This window comes from Mustela lutreola, chromosome 12, assembly GCF_030435805.1.
Source record: "Mustela lutreola isolate mMusLut2 chromosome 12, mMusLut2.pri, whole genome shotgun sequence".
In the NCBI taxonomy this organism is placed as follows: Eukaryota; Metazoa; Chordata; class Mammalia; order Carnivora; family Mustelidae; genus Mustela; species Mustela lutreola.
In genome coordinates, this window is record NC_081301.1 from 92,323,787 (window position 1) to 92,340,575 (window position 16,789).

Here is a 16,789-nt window from a genome sequence, read left to right on the forward strand (position 1 = left end):
CACTCTTGCGGGCACCACGGAATTGATCTGCCAGTGAGTCCAATGAGGATATGAGTTTGGGTCTTACATCATCACCAGAAGTCCTCGTAAACATTTACCAGGTTTCCTAGAAGTGTATTTAATGCTTATGACGTCACTCTTTGGATAATAAGTGAAAAAATGAGTTCCTTCAAATTACAGACACATGATCCAATTATTCTCGGATGTGGTTTTTGATCTGTACCATAAAAGCTAAGTCCCCATGAATACTTGAAGCAGGTAATTTTCACATGGTGTGTAGCACCCTGACTTCTCGGAGCTATAGAATGACTTTTGAGCCCTTTGCTCCACATTTTCTGGTTTGGTCCGGGTATTAGTTTAGTATGTTCCCGATCATATTTTGGAACCACACCCTTCTGAGTTCTAAATTTTATTCTCTCTTTTTCAAAATATTTTATTTTTATTTATTTAAGAGTCAAAAACACAAATAGAGAGGCAGGCAGAGAGGGGGGCAAGGAAACAGGCTCCTTGCTGAGCAGAGAGCCCGAAGCGGGCCTCGATCCCAGGACCCTGAGATCATGGCCTGAGTCGAAGGCAGAGGCTTAACCCACTGAGCCACCCAGGCACCCCTAAATTTTATTCTCTTAAAGATAGGTTGTTGGGCATTGTGTACTACTTGTGGCAGGAGAGAGATGTGGATTTGAGTTTTCTCTGTACATGAGCCAGTTCTGAAATGTGTATTTCACGTCACTGTGTTTTTTCTGTGCCATTACTCTGGTTTTTGTACAGGTTGGTTCATCCTATTCATTTCTTAAGTAGCAGTTGACAAGAGAGCATACAAAGTTGATCACCTTATCAAGAGAGGATTTGGTTCCAGCTCTCGAAAAAGTCGCAGTACTTTAAAAATAGGACATGATCAGGCATCTGGAACAGAAAGCCTGGAGCAAGTGTGTTCTTATTTATTAAACTTGGAGATTTCTGTTTTTCCCCCTCTGGCCAAGGTCATTAGAAACAAAAACAAGTGTATAAAAGGTCACCTGCTTCCCTTAACTTTTCTGCAAAGGACCCTTTCTCCAGTCTTTAGTGCATTAAAACAAGTTCCATCTGGCCCGACAGGTTCCTTCTGAAGCCACAATTGAATGAATATTCAACTTCTCTTCATCTGTGACCTACTCGCCCTGGCCCTCGGAGCTGAAAATAACCTGATCATTTTTAATCAGTTTATTAAACATTAGGCAGCTTGCTGATTTACTTTTAATCACATTCTGCAGATTTCTAGGCATTTATCTGATGTTTATTATGAAAATTGCACATTTGTATTCTAGGGATTTTTTTAATAAAGAAAATAATACCGGGAAATAATCAAGGCAGATTTATGCATTAAGAACCTTCTAGAAGTATTGCAGGTGTGTGCTAAGCCAAGGGCATGTGAATTCCCTTTAACTGTTTTAAATCGGACTTTTTTCTCCCTTTTTTTTTTTTTTTTTTTTTTTTTTGATAGTCCAACTGGAAGCCCATGAGGCTTTCTTTGCCTTCTTGAGGTGGTCATAAAGTTGCATCCAATTCCCACCTGCCATCCGCACAGGAAGTAGTCTCTTGTCTCTGAAAAGCAGAGGTCAGTGGCAGCCAACCTAGGGCTGTTACAGCTCTCACTTGTGGAATAATACTGGGGGTTGCTGCCTGTGACCATTGAAAAAATTATCTTACAGGGGTTGCTGGGTGACTCAGTCGGTTAGCCGTCTGCCTTCAGCTCAGGTTTATAATCCTGGGGTCATGGGATCGAGGACCGCATCGGGCTCCTAGCTTATCGGGGAGCCTGCTTCTCCCTCTCCCTCTGCCTGCCACTCTGTCTACTTGTTCTCTTTCTCTCTTTCTCTCTCTGTCAAATAAATAAATTATCAACAGCATCTTACAGGGGCTCCTGAGTGGCTCAGTGGGTTAAGCTGCTGCCTTCGGCTCAGGTCATGATATCAGGGTCCTGGGATCGAGTCCCACATTGGGCTCTCTTCTCAGCAGGGAGCCTGCTTCCCTCTCTTTCTCTCTCTGCCTGCCTCTCTGTCCACTTGTGATCTCTCTCTGTCAAATAAATAAATAAAATCTTTAAAAAAAAATGTCTTACAGAATAAGTCTTGGGATATCAGACAGTCAGTGTTTTTCTCTTATATCAAAGGGGGTATACTGGGCAGTGGAAGAAATACTAGGAGGAAATTATATTGAGCACCTTTGAATTTGAAGTTTGTAAGCTTCTCTCTCTCTCTCTCTCTCTCTCTCTCTCTCTCAAATATGGAGCAAGTCAAGAAATTTCAGAAGACGTGACCCTCGATCACATACATCCTTTTTCAGGTCCCCCCATCGTTATGGTCCCTTTAGCAGTGATGACCATGGTCTCCACCACCACCCCCAGCCCACCCGCACTCCGTGAATCCAGGGAGGGGAAACGGAGGGACCACAGAGTTCCAGGACTGCCGCCCACTGCCACGTCCCCGTGGTCTTCTCCGAACAGGCCCCTTCCTCTCTCCCGCTCCAACACATCCGCTGTTTTCTCTCCCCCAGGTGGAATACGTGATCAAGTGTGACATGTCCGCGCTGCAGAAAATTCTCTATCGCCACATGCAAGCCAAAGGGATCCTCCTCACGGATGGTTCGGAGAAAGATAAGAAGGTACGTTTCGGAAGATGATGCAAGGCAGCGTGGGGTGTGTCTGTCTTCCCTGGGCCCTGGGCCGTGACGTCGGATCCTCCCAGGAAGTGTCCCTGCTCCTGCTGATCTACTCAACCGTATTTGTGGGCCTTTTCCGTAGCTGCTGTAGCTGCCAAAGGAAACCTCATAACCTCCTAATCGCTAACTGCATCGGGGCAGGAGTAGTGGAGTACATCCATATCACCAAAATAGCTTTTATCTCTGCTCATGTCAATTCTACAGGGAATATATTCCCCTTAAATGTCGGCAGGGGGCACCTTAGAAGGTGTTAAAATCCCGTGTCCCTCCCTGGGCATCTATCTGTTCCAGGCTTCTGTCTTCCCAGAATCCTGGGGAACAGTCGATCATGTCACCAAGCCATCAACTCAGTGTGGCTCCCTCCTGTAGCACAAGTTAGTCACGAGAAAGATGTTGTATCTGTCACTGAGAAACTTTTATAGCACAGGACCTCCAGATCCCCACAGGCGTAGGTTACTGAGAAGACCTCTGGCCCTTTCGTAAACGCCTCCTGTTTAAGAAATGGGGGGTATCCGGTCAATTAACGATTTGTTCTGTATTTGCTCTCCCCGCTTGTCCTCAGGGGAAGGGAGGTGCCAAGACCCTCATGAACACCATCATGCAGTTGAGAAAAATCTGCAATCACCCCTATATGTTCCAGCACATTGAGGTAAGTCCACGTTCTCCACTGCGCTCCTGATCCCACCTGCCCTGTTCCTAGTCACGCCACTTTTTTAAAAAGGAGAAAAGAAAGAGGGTCGAGTTGGCTGTGGACGCTGGAAGGATGTGTTCTGAAACTCGACAAGGAGAATCGACACACGTGAACATTCCGGTTCCCCGTCCTCCCTGGCACGGAGCGCTGAAGCGTCTGGAATTTTAGAACCAACAGTTCGAAGCATCGAGAAGACACTGCAAGCTCGGGCTCGTCCCGTGGGCTGGGGACAGGATGTGAATGGCCTCGTTATGGTAGGAGCTGTGAAACGGCAGGAAGGAGGCTATGAAAAATACTAAGGTGACGTGTTTGTACCCACTGGAGAGGAAGATGCCCTCGAAGTATTTTCTTTGTAACAGACGCTGCCTGTGGTTCGGCTCCGTAGATCGGCCTTTCTCCTTTCTGGCTTCCATCCCGACATAACGGCTTTTATCCTGACACTCGGGTCCTCACAAAGCTATTTTTAGGGGCAAGCACATTTTCTGGCCTGTTCACGGCATGTAAATAACTTTCCGAAATGGACAGGACTTCAGCCCCATGGGAGCCGTTGACCCGAGCAGGAGGGAAGACGAGCCACACCAGAGGCCCCACTGTTGCGTGTAGCGGCCGAGACATGGGGTCGTGGTGGGGCCTCCTGGCCACGGCGTGCAAGCGAGCCCTCCGGCGCCTGCCCTGGTTCAATACAAGGGACATAAAAGAAAGTTCCGGGAAATCAGAATTGTAATAATTACAGTATAAAAATCAAGTTGAAACACACCTGCCTTTGAAATAGTCTTGACTTCGACAGTTTTTTTTCCCCTCCCTTATTTTGGGCCATCACGCTTGTCAGATGAGTATTTCACGGCATGCCTGCTCTGGGGACCCGTCCCAGCCTGAGCTGGCTGTTGCCGCCACATCCAGAGGGCAGGGTGTCTATAGGCGGGCAAGCTCTACACCCAAGTCCGTGGACAACAGCAGCAGGACCAGCGACGAAAATAAAATCCCACGGAAAGTCACGGCTGTTGAAACACTCGGGTGAAGAGAATCCCACGTACAACAAGGAGGCTGTGTCCCTGGGCCACTTTGTAACCATGACCTGGTGAAAATCTCTTCGCATCTCCAAACTTCCGTGCACTTGTCCCGTCATCACGTGCTGATAGCCTATGGGACTGGCAGAGGCAGAACTTTAACAAAAATATATAAATTACAGAGGAAGCATCTTAAAAATTGATAACCTATATTAAACAGGTAGAAGGTATCGATGAATTAGTAGCAGCTCTGTATTGGTCTGTGGCTCATGGGAGCCAAAAAAAAAAAAAAGTCAAATGATGAAAGTGACCAGCATCAGGGCAGGTGAACCCGTCCCATCCCCTTCTTCCCCGAAAACAATTTTGAGATACTTATTCTGATTCATAGAAGGGTTTGAGGACTTTAAAGTTAGGAAAATTAAGTGTCAGTCTTACTTCATTTTGGTTGTCATGCAAAGAATTAGCCTTTGAAACGTGCTAGACCGTGTCAGAAGGGGGATGAAGCCTTCTGTCCTCAGGCTTCTGTCTGGAGAACCCGGGGAGCCGGGGAGCTGAGCCTAAGTAACCTGCCCTCCATTCCTTGCATATTTCCATTCTAAATAGCCATCAGTAGAGAGACGGACTGATTTGCAATTTGTTTTGAACATAAAAACTTTCGGAAGCATATTCCTAGCCATGAGACCCAGAGTCTTTGGCACACGTGGCCCAGCTCTGGCTCAGGGCTGGTGTGTGCATTTTGCCTCTGTCTTTGTATGCTTTGCACGTCACCTCTGTTCACAGGAAATCGGCCCAGAAGCCCCCTTTCCCTGCTGGGCTCACTGTTCCCCTGGGGACCTTCAAACCAGAAAATGAAGACATTTTTTTATAAAAGGGTGCCGATCCCTGGGACGCCTGGGGGGCTCAGTCAGTTAATCGTCTGCCTTCGACCCAAGTGCTGATCTCGGGGTCCTGGGATAGAGCCCCACATCTGGCTCCCTGCTCGGTGGGGAGCCTGCTTCTCTCTCATCCCTGCCTGTGGCCCCCCCTGCTTGTGCTCTCTTTCCCTCTCTTTCTCAAATAAATAAGTAAAATCTTTAAAAAAAACAAACAACAACAACAACAAAAATGATGCTAATCCCTAAACTTATCACCGTGCACAGACATGTACCACTCTCGGGTTTTTATAGTCCTGCTTAGGCGATAAGGATGGATCCCAAAAATGTAGCAAGGTGTGGCTACAGGTGAAGAGGGAGGGCATGGCTCTTGGAGTCAGAGTGGGGTTTCTGGCCGTTGTCCGTCGGTGGTGACTTTCAGAGCCCACCGTAAACGATGGGCAGTAAGCAGACGTGAGAGGAAAGCTCAAAGGGGAAGAGAGCTGGTCCCCTGGGAGGAGAAGCTTTGCTGCTGAGGGAAGGAGAGGAAGCAGAGGAGGGAGACAGCGGGCGGCCAGTGTGAAGGCGTGACATGCTTCCCTTCCTCACAGATGGTCGCCTGTTCCCTCCAGTCAGCCTGGATTTTCAGTTCTTGATTTCTTCTACAGGATCAGTGAGGAAGGAATTACATGATTCAGGAGTTTAAATTCAATTGGAAATTCTAAAATTCTCATTTTAAATTTCAAGTTCTGTGTTTTGAAGACGGGGGCCCGGCCACCTGAGGGAGCGGCCAGTGTGTCCACTGAGGGCCGTATGTGTAACAGAGAAAAGCATAGTGTGGAGGGTTGTCGGGATTTCTCGAAATTCAGAGTTAGAATATAGTATACAGTCACCGTGACGTGTCCTGTTAAATATTTTTGCAGTGTATTTCCGTGTCCGTCTGAATCCTCATTTGCTTCTGTTAGGCCCTCTCTCTAGTCTAGACTCTAAACTCCTAGGGGACAGATAGTTCAGTTCTTTCTGGATTCCCCCCCCCCTCCCACCTGCCTGGCTCAGCCCTGGGTCAGTAGATGCTTAATCACTGTCTGATGTGTGAACTGACCGTGACGTCTCTATGAGATTCTGGAGACTTATGGGACCTCCAGGACATGTTTATGTCTGCATTCAAAGTCTGCCTTCAAAGACCTTGAGTTTCTGGTTCATGGTCTAAGGAGTATTTTCATACTTACTGATTATTTTATTTAACTATTCTCTAGAAATAAATGGGATGACCTCACCAAAAGAATAATTATTAAATTAATAATTTTACATATCTGGGTGGGGTTTTTTTTTTAATCATTTTTTTTCTCCTCTCTCTTTTAAAGGAATCCTTTGCTGAACACCTGGGCTATTCCAATGGGGTCATCAATGGGTAAATGTTAAAATTTATCTTTCTTCCAAAAAACGGTTTGTAGGTCATCCCGAAACTTTTCACACCCCAGTGTTTCCTATCACACACTGCCAGCCTTCTGCGCCCACCGCTCACCTCAGCATCAGAGCTGCTAACCGAAGTGGTATTAGCCCTCTCTGGCATTAACTTCTGCATGCTTTGATCAAGTCACTATTCAAAGAACATGGATCTCATTTAATAGAATTAATAGTAACCTCGTGTCCTAAAAACGCGGTGGAAACTTGGAAGAGTTGTACTCACAACCAGTAGTGTAGCTTGGGCCAAAAGTCCATGGATCGTACTGAATTTCAAGTCGATACTTAACAGGTGCGCAGTTGGGAGGAAAGGTCTTATCCACCCTACAGATGTGTGACTTTACGTTAATCAAAGTATGGTCCGTACAGGAAGTGGGTTTTTTTGTGAGCAGTGGCCATCCTTACAACAACAACGGAAAAGATGCTTGTATTCACAGAAAGTCTCTGTTTTGTACCCGGGACATTGATTATTAGGATGTGGGGGCCACACTTGGATCCCAAGGGCAGACAGTGTCACTGGGCTAAGAACTAGGACTGGGACCCACCTAGAACCAGAGCCATGAGGCTGTCCTGCTCCTGCTCACTTCCCTCTCTTCCGGGTCCCGTGGCCACGCCTGGTGCTGTGAGATGGGCCAGGGTTGCAGAGTAGCACTACAGCCCCGGAGCAGGGGACAGAGGTGGGGAAGATGCACGTGAGAATGTGTCCGTTAGAGACGGCGCACGCTACCAGCAGTTGCTGATGAGCCGTTGTGGTTGTGTCGAGTGAGTGCGCTGATGAGTTCTGCCAGCCATAGCCACCCGACAATTAAGTTTTAATAATTTATCACATCCCTGTTGACAAAAGAGAGGAGTTTATTATGAAGGAGCAAAGGCCCTGCTTTAGCTCCTTGACACTCTGAGAGCAGGTACCACCCCCACCATCCCCTTTGTGATCTGAATTTCTGCATAACCCAGACCTCATGTCCCCTCCCCAGTCCATTTGTACAGTGTACATGGTGACATATAGAGGTGGCAGATCTCACCACTGCCCTGTTTCAGACCCTTCAGGGGCTTTCTGTTGCACTTAAAGCTAACACACTCAGTGTGGCTTAAAGAGTTGCCTGGCTTCTGTCTCCCCCCAGCCCGCACACCCACTGGCCCTCTGGCCCATCTCCAGAATTCCCCTGTTGCTTATGTTCAGTTCCTCCGACTCCCCAGCCTCTTTTATGCGACGGGGCCTTTGCACATACTCTCCCCACTTCCTGGAATCTCCTCCTCTTCCAAGCCCGCATGCTTTAGCCAGCTGTCTTGTTCATTGTTTGAGGTTTTTGCTCAATTGTTCTCTCTTCATCAAGGTCACCTGCATCAAGGGCTGGGAAATTTTTTTCCCTAAAGGGCCAGATCTCAAATATTTTTGCCTTTGTGGGTCAAAAGGTCTGTGCCCCAGCTTTGCCATTGCGTGGCATGAAAGCCACCACGTAGACAAAACAGAAATGAGTGAGCCTGGCTACGCGCCAGTCAAACTCTATTTACGAAAACAGGCAGCGGGCCAGGCCCTAAATTTGCCAAACCCTGCTCTGATTTAAAGATGTCCTGTGTTGCTATGAGTCGTCTCATGGCAACTTGTTATTTTTCTCTTTAGTGCTCATCACAATTGGCAATTAGCCGTTTGGAAGGCAGGGGTTCTGTTTTCCCATCCCTATACACGTGCCTGGAATTGTGCCCAGCAGGTTGTAGTAGATGCTCAAGAAATATTTGGACACATCTTAAGTGCCCTAAATTAGTAACTTTACGGGCTTACCAAGTAGCAATTTAAGGAAATATAACAGATTCACGACTATGTGTGTGCATAAGAGAGAAAGAGAGAGAGAGAATGAGGGGGGGGGGGGGAGAGACAGAGAGTGAAAGTCTTAGGAACATGAAAGGATTTCCTTCTCTTTGCAGAATCAGTCCCCATAAGTAGCATCTGGAACGTACTCTTTGTGGGTTTTGTAGAGAAGTGTTTCCTTCCATGCCCTGTCCCCATCGCTCTGGGGTGGATATCCACACATTCATTCAGGCTCTCCTGGATCCTTGGAGAAGACAGCAGTAACACCGTCTTCTGGTTTTGCCTTTTTGGGTTCAGGGCCGAGCTGTATCGGGCCTCAGGAAAGTTTGAGCTGCTTGATCGTATTCTGCCAAAACTGAGAGCAACTAATCACCGCGTGCTGCTTTTCTGCCAGATGACGTCCCTCATGACCATCATGGAGGATTACTTTGCTTTTCGGAACTTCCTGTACCTTCGCCTTGATGGTGAGTCCCAAAGGGATCAGGCTGGGAAGGCAGGCCATGGGGCGTGCAGGGGGAGGGGGTGTGTGTGTGAGGGGGCCCTTAGGTCCAGTTGTTGGAGAGTTAACTAGCAGGGTGAGGGGCAGCTTTGCCAGATAGCGTTTTTTATATCCTCCAGCTTAAAATAAGCCGACATCACTGGCACAGCTGTTTGCCTCCCCCTCCCCCCAACCCCGACAAGCCAGCGCAAGTGGACTCAGAGGCACTGATAAGTGCCACGATTAAACTCAAAGAAACTAAGTTAAAATTTAAAAGCCCTCTCTGCTCTTGGGATGGTGGGTTAGCTACGCGCCCTCCCGAATGTTCTGATGAGCCCTGAGCTTTTTCTGTTGAGGCTTATTTTAAAGGGATGAAGGCTGTATCTCCTCTCTTTGGTAACACTGTAATCATTCATTTAGGATGATACTGAATTATAGCTAAAGCTTCTTTCTTCTCCTAAGTAGAACATATCTCCATGCTCCATTAAGAGATAGGGCCCCATTGTGTCCTGGATTTTATACAACTATGTGAAGTAGTTGCTTGATTTGCCTGGTATTTCACTTTTTGGAAAATCAGTAAGAAAATATGAATGGGGGGGGGGCGCTCTGTTGGTTCAGCCTCTGCCTTTGGCTCAGGTCATGATCGCGAAGTTCCAGGATCGAGCCCCACATCGGGCTCCCTGCTCAGCGGGGAGCCGGCTTCTCCCTCTCCGTCTGCTGCTCCTCTGCTCTCCCTCTCTCTCTCAAGTGAATAAGATTATATAAAAAAAAAAAAAAATGAGTGGAAGGAAACATGTATTTAGAGATATTTATTTCCAAAAGTACTATATGATTTGGATACCAACCCTAATATTTTTGAGGCTGAAAGATACCAAATTCCCCATGTTGTGGCAAGGGGATAACACTTTCAAAGAGCAGTGCATGGGAATAAGAGCAGGTTTACAGCCAGGACCCTATGGAGTCCCTTGCACACAGAACGGTAATGGTGTTACTACTGTCTGGTTTTGTCTGATGCAATCTTCAAGTTATGGCTATGTGGGAAATTTAAAAGTTTATGTTCCTTTAAAAGGTTTTGTTTTAGGAGCCCGAGTGGCTCAGTCGGTGAAGCCTCCGACTCCTGATCTAAGCTCAGGTCTTGATCTCAGGGCCATGAGTTTGAGCCCCTTGTTTGGCTTTGCACTGGGCATGGACCCTCCTTTAAAAAAAAAATAAATGAAAACTAAAAACAAAACCAAGAATAAATAAATAAAAGGTTTTGTTTTATGTTCAGTCCAACATTCTGTCCCGCTGGTTGCCATGAATTAGAACTGGACACACACCAACCTCAGACTTGCCCTCCTGTCTCTTTTATTTTTATTTTTAATATTTATATTTATATATATTTTTATACATTTAACTATATATTTAATATTATTTAATTTGTAGATATATTATGTAATATATAAATATATTACTTAACTATATATATTTATATGTATTTATATTTATGTATTTTTTATATTTATTTTTATTTTTTTATATTTTATCTTTTAAATGAATTCTCTTTATGGCATGGGGGTATGGCTACCTCCTAGGGTATTACTAATTTTTGAACTAATTATGCCTCAGATGGACTTGATTTTGAAAAAGCTTTTTACCTCTCCCCTCCGACGTCACTGCAGACAGACTCACGGCCGAGTCAATGCTCCTTCTTGATTTCGTGACACAGTTCTGCCGTCCGCAGTCTGTCTCTTTTGGCCAATCTCCCGCACTGCGTCTCGTCCTTTGTCCTTCGACCTGATTCTCCCGTCCCTTCTCCAGGAGAGGCAAGGTCAGCACCCCTCCGGAGGGCAAGCCCGCCTTCCCAGCTGCCCAGGGGAGGGGCATCTTGGCGCCCCGCTTAGCTGCTGTTTCACTGTGTGGCTTTTCAAATGTAGCCTCTCCGCTCTTGGAGGATTGCAGCCTTGGAGTATTCGAGTCTGGGAAGCTGGCAGGAAGTGCTTTCCTTGAAACAAATCTCTTGTTCTCCTGCCAGCTTGAGAGAGTGTCCTTCACAGGTCGCCGTTGCTGGCGGACTGTCTCCATTATTTACTCATAATAATTGTCATAAAAGGTAACGTTGGTGGGATGCCTGCTGCATGTGGGCTACCGAGCAGGGCGCTTCATGTGCGTTACTGATCTAATGTTCTCAGCAAACAAGCTACGTCTGCCCCTTTTACCAAGGTATGAATAGGATTCCCCATTTCACAGATGGGAAAACAAAGGCTTAGAGACACGCGTAAGTTAGAGACACGCGCAAACTTCCGCATGACGCAAGCGGCGAAGCCAGGTTCTAACCTCGATCTCTCGGATGCCAGCGTAGTTCAGACTGAGTTTCAGCAGAGCAGGGAGCTACGTCCCCTCTCCGGCCATGCAGGCTGCTGTCCTGGTGGCAGCATTTCAAGAATGATTTCGAGCTTACTCAGCATTTTTAAAATTGATGAATTGAAACGAGGTACAAGCTGACTGGAACCGCTGTGTCCCTGTCATCAGGGCCCTCACTGTTAGGCGGGAGGAGACAACAGGTAGACGAGCTTCGTAACAAAATGTTACTGGTGGGGAACACAGTACAGGCTCTGCCCACAAGAAACAGCAGCCCTTTGTGGAGGCGCCTGAGAGAACCGCCGGGCAACCGATCGGTCTCCACGCTCACAGGTGCCCCAGCCTCCAACCACCTGCCTCTTCCCCCGTTTGCTAAAATGACTTCAGATTTCCGTGGCTGAATTTGACGTCTCAGATTTTTGACCTCATGGTGGGGGAAAAAAAATCACTCAATGACAGCTAAATGGATTCTTCCCCCCCTGCAAAGATGATGGTTGTGTGAACAGATTTGGCCGCACCGTCCCGTTATAGTCTTTGTTTTCCCTGGAAAAGATTTTTGAGGGAGACCAAGTGGTGCAGCTACATCCCAGAAGACGAAATTTCCCAAAGCAGCTGAAACTAAGTTAAAATTAGTAATCATGAAAGCCTGGCAGCTTGTTCCTTCTGGCACATTCTGCAACTTTCAGCACAATCACACTTGCTATTAGTTGTGTTCTTGGTTGCGTTCTACCTCAGAAGTCTAACGGAGCGTGGGACTGACGCTCCTACTGAGCGTGCGAGGTCAAGTGCCGCGTACCAGGAGCATTTATTTGCTCTGGGGGTAAACCAACAGCGCTTTGAGTTGCCCTGAGGCGCTCTCCCCAAGATTGCTGACGATGAGCAAAGATCCTGACTTGGGGAACCTGTGACTGATGGGATTGGTAACCCAGCAAACTGTGAACCTTGTTGTTAGAAGGGTCTTCGTTTTTTGCATGAAAAGTAATTTAATCATAGATTTTTTCATCACGTTCCCAGCTACTTAGCATGAATTCGTACCAGACACACGGTTGGTCTCTGCTTGAGTTATGGGGCGGAGGAGGACCCAAAAACTCCTTTGACCAAGTCCTTTTGGTGTTTCTTTTGCTTTCCAGTGCTTTATTTTGTCTTTAGGGTTATTTTCATCCCCAGGAGGCATATCCCCGAGCCCCTTTAGTTTATAGCTTAATGCATGTGGCCAGTAGCCAATTGGTTTTCAGTGTATTTAAAACCAAACTTGTGGGGCACCTGGGTGGCTCAGTGGTTTAAGCCTCTGTTTTCGGCTCAGGTCATGATCTCAGTGTCTTGGGATCGAGCCCCACATTGGGCTCTCCGCTCAACGGAAGCCTGCTTCCCCCTTTCTCTCCGCCTGGCTCTCTGCCTACTTCTGATTTCTCTCTGTCAAATAAATAAATAAAGTCTTAAAAAAAATACTTAAAAAAAAAACCAAACCTGTAACCTCACTGTGCACCTGGAAAGACGACAGCAGCGAGCCGGCCTCACGACGCCGCAGAGCCCGTCCGCCGTTAGATCGCGAACACACCCGTCACTGTGGTCTCAGCAAGCCAACTCTGAAAGGAAAAGAGAAATAAAAAAAAAAAAAAAAAAAAAAAAGAGCCCCACAGCGTGGAGACCTCACTCAGCACATTTGGTGCTCTCCCCCCCACCCCCCTGCCGCCAAAATAGCCTAAACTCTTGGCCGGTTCTCCCTGCAGGATTTGACCAGGTGGGTCAACTGGAAATCTCATTTAGAAAGCAAAACGAGCTCTCCAGAACGGCTGCTTTGTTTAATGAGGAGAACCCCCAAAGCCCCTTGGTCCTAATCCCCATTTGCTCTATATGGGGAATTGGGCTTGTTTTTTTTTTAATTTCCCCTCCTCCTCAGGAGGGAACTTACCATTTTTATTCACAGGAAGAAGAGCTCTCCCTCCCTCCCCCCCCCCCACCCATGTTTGGGTATTTGACCCTCAGGGTAACATGATTTCCTAAACTGTCCTCACCTAAATGTTTTAATCCTCTGAAATAAGTTGCTCGTGTGTTTTTATCTTTAAAACAAGAACACCACGTGGAAATAATATTTGTATAGCAGATGTTTGGGAACTATCCTGAGACATGCATATCTGCTTCCCAGCAGCCTCAAGCTTTTCTCAAAACTCTGCAGCAGTGCTTCCCCCCACAACCCCGCCACCCCAGAAGACATTACAACACCGGTGGCTGAGTGGCTAATTTGGGAGGTGGGTATGGGGATATCAGGCCCCGCACCTGCTCGCCCTGCTCGGGGGGGTCTGATGCTCTCCACTTAACCCTCCCCCCCGCCAGCCATTGTGGAGTCCTTTCAGGCCCCCTGGGTTATATGCCACCACTGGGCTGGGTCGCAGGTCTGCACCCTAGGAACTCGGCAGAGCAGAATGTGCCAGTGCAAAGCAGCCTAAAGAGCTTCCATGTGTGTGTACTGGTATGCATGGGGTTATTGTGGCTTCAGGTCTTGCTAATCGGGATAAAAATATTCCTTTCAGGTTTTGTGTTTTTTCCCAGCCAGATCACGCTCAGGAGCAATCCAAACGGTAAAATGCAGCGGAAACCGGTTTCCCTTTTTTTCCCACTCTCTTGGCATCAACAAGTTCTCCCTCTAAATGCCTGTTGGTCGAATTGCCTTAAACCAGTACAATAATGTTCGTAGGGGTGTGTGTGTGTGTGTGTGTGTGTGTTGGTAGATGGGCTTTTAAAAATTATTTGGTGTTTTAAAGCACAGAAATCTAGAAAATGTTTCGTTAAGTTTTAGGTTAAATGTGAGAATGTTCTGGAATTTGTGGAGTTACAAAGATACCCAGTCCTAAGTATTTAAACCCAGCATTTTGAAACAATGGGTAGTAGACAGTGTTCCTTCTTGATTTAAGAAAAGTCTCTCTCTCTCTCTCTCTCTCCCCTCTCTTAATTGCAAAATGTCCGAAGTTCCTTTCAAAAAGTAAAAAAGAAAAAAAAACGAAACCTCAGGGGATTACCTCACTAATGCCAGCAGGCATCTGTTTCTCCAGGAGGCCGGCCGATCTCTCTAGCTCGGTGCCATTTTCGGGAGGGAATTCACTGGCGAATTTACTTTTCTTCTCCCCCCAGGCACCACCAAGTCTGAGGACCGCGCTGCGTTGCTGAAGAAATTCAACGAGCCTGGGTCCCAGTATTTCATCTTCCTGCTGAGCACCCGAGCGGGCGGCCTGGGCTTGAACCTGCAGGCAGCGGATACCGTGGTCATCTTTGACAGCGACTGGAATCCTCACCAGGTCTGTCTGTCTCTGAGGCGGGTGCCCCCGTGTCCCCTCTGGAGCTACAGGGGCCGAAAGACTAGCAGTGTCAAGAACAATTTCTAAAGGAGCCGTCGCTCCAGAGGGGAGACGGCCGTGCACATCAGGACGGCTGTTGGCTTGCCTCCCTCGGGGGCTAGGTAGTGAGACGTCGTCCACATGCCTTCGATGTGCCTTTGAAAAGCTCCAGTGTGGGGTCCAGAAATTCCGTTTCTGCTCCATTTTCAGCCCATCTCCTGGGATGGATGTTTGGTTACAGGATAAATCACAAAGGCTCTGAAGCAAGAGCAGCAACAACTCACATTTATTACACCCAACTCTGTGCCGGCCTCTTCATGGGCATTGGTTCATTCCGTTTTCCCAATCCTGTAAGGTTGTTGATGTCACTAAATGCACCTTTCCCGGCAAGGAAAGGAGTTTCCAGAAGCCGTAAGTTGCTGAGGGTCAAACAATTAGTATATTTGTATACAATTAGTAGTTTTTCTTTTAGTCTGTGTGTTTTGTTTAAAATCGCCATCAAAGACTGTCCCACGGAGCATCTACTACCGAGTTCTTTGAGCCAGGTCAATATACGCGTCAATGTACTCCTTTTTAGAGGCTGCTTTGATGGTTCAAAACGCCCCAGAGAATGGGTCTCTTGTGACTCTCCTGGGGTTGCCTCCGTGGCCTGTGGAGGTAGGGCACCTGCTCATGCGGAACCAGGTAGAACGATGTTCGTCGGGGTTTGATTCATTTTGGAGCACATGCGAATTCAAAACAGTCGACAGGAAAACCGCAGCTCTCCCGTAGGAATGGGAGGTGGTGTACATCAGTTTCACCTGGGCTGTGGCCTGTGCCTCAGTTTCCCCCACTGCAAACACGCCAAGCAGTTGTCTCACCGGGTCACGGTGCAGACTGGGACGAAAAGGCTTACGGGATCATTTGGAGCAGGGAACGGTCGTGGGATGCACAGAACGATGAGAGAGCTTTTTAAAAATGCATGCACGCCTGCTTCCCATTCCCTGCCACCCCATGCCCCATTTTGCACGCACTTCCCAGACTTGTGGAGACATTCAAAAATCTCCCCAGAGATTCTACGTCATTTCTGCCCTAGCTGAGGGCCACTGATTTCAGAGCCATGATTCTGAGCCTCGGGGAGGCCACGGCCACTGAACCCCTGCAGTGGCCCCCAGCTGTTCTCCATGAACGCAGTAAAGAACATTTCTCTGCAAACATCCGGACCTTGGAAAGGGTTCGGGAGCCACCAGCGCAGAGTATATTAGTTCCAAGTCTTTGGGAAATATTTTTATATTTTTTATATATTGCTATAGCCCACATCGCATTCCCCGGGCACAGGTGCAATTCTTATTCCTGTGGCAGACCTGCAGTTTTCTTGTTCACTGTTGGGAACTCAGCGTCCGTCCCGCATTTCAAGAGTGGCTGCAGGCCCACGGGCGCTGAGGCTCGGCTGGGCATCTAGGGGAGGAGTATGTGATTCTTCTCCTCCCCGGGGAGTTCAGGGTGGTTTATATCCCCCTACATCTGTTGCCTAAATCTTTCCTGAACGGGAAAAAAAAAATTCTAGCTTGTCTCTAGGTGATTGGAGGGTTCGCTGGATTTTGTCTTTGGAGGTAAATACATCTGTGGCCTCTTGGCTGACCACCTGCGTTGGCAGAGTGGATTCCAAGTGCCGGGGCATTCACTGCCTCTAGACATGCTGATCTACCAGGGAAAGGATGCTGGGCTGTCCGTGCCTGTCTCTCTTTCTCTCCCTCTGTCTCTTCCTCTGTCTTCCCTCTTCCCCCTTCTGTTTCTCCTTCCGTCTCTGTCTCTTTGACTCCCCCTGCCTTTCTCCCCCATCTCTCTCTCTCTCTGTCTTTCACACACACACACACACACCCCAGCTTACAACCCTTAACTACAGGGGGGAACTCCAGAACAATTCATTCACCTTTCTTTGTATTTGAACTAAAACTTAGGCAAACAAAACACACAGGACCTCAGACTTCCCCTGGTCTAATTCACTACCGGTTCCCGGCCCATGGACCATATATTTCTCCAAATGCTTTTATCTGCCGTAGGTAGATTTCACTGGTACCTGATTTGGGGAACTGGGCTGAACATATTTTTCATGTCTTCACTTAAATGTGGCCATAAGTTT

The 16,789-nt window shown here is 47.5% G+C and overlaps 1 protein-coding gene across 7 annotated transcripts in view; it reads left to right on the plus strand.

The window, feature by feature from the left end:
* SMARCA2 (SWI/SNF related, matrix associated, actin dependent regulator of chromatin, subfamily a, member 2) overlaps window positions 1-16,789 on the plus strand; it is a 175,110-nt gene that overhangs the window by 70,494 nt on the left and 87,827 nt on the right. For all 7 annotated transcript variants that reach the window (XM_059142457.1, XM_059142463.1, XM_059142461.1 and 4 more), the window contains exons 20-24: window positions 2,533-2,640; window positions 3,260-3,346; window positions 6,611-6,657; window positions 8,815-8,981; window positions 14,465-14,628. In XM_059142457.1, coding sequence (XP_058998440.1) covers window positions 2,533-2,640; window positions 3,260-3,346; window positions 6,611-6,657; window positions 8,815-8,981; window positions 14,465-14,628 — 573 coding nt within the window. The remainder of the gene's footprint in view (window positions 1-2,532; window positions 2,641-3,259; window positions 3,347-6,610; window positions 6,658-8,814; window positions 8,982-14,464; window positions 14,629-16,789) is intronic.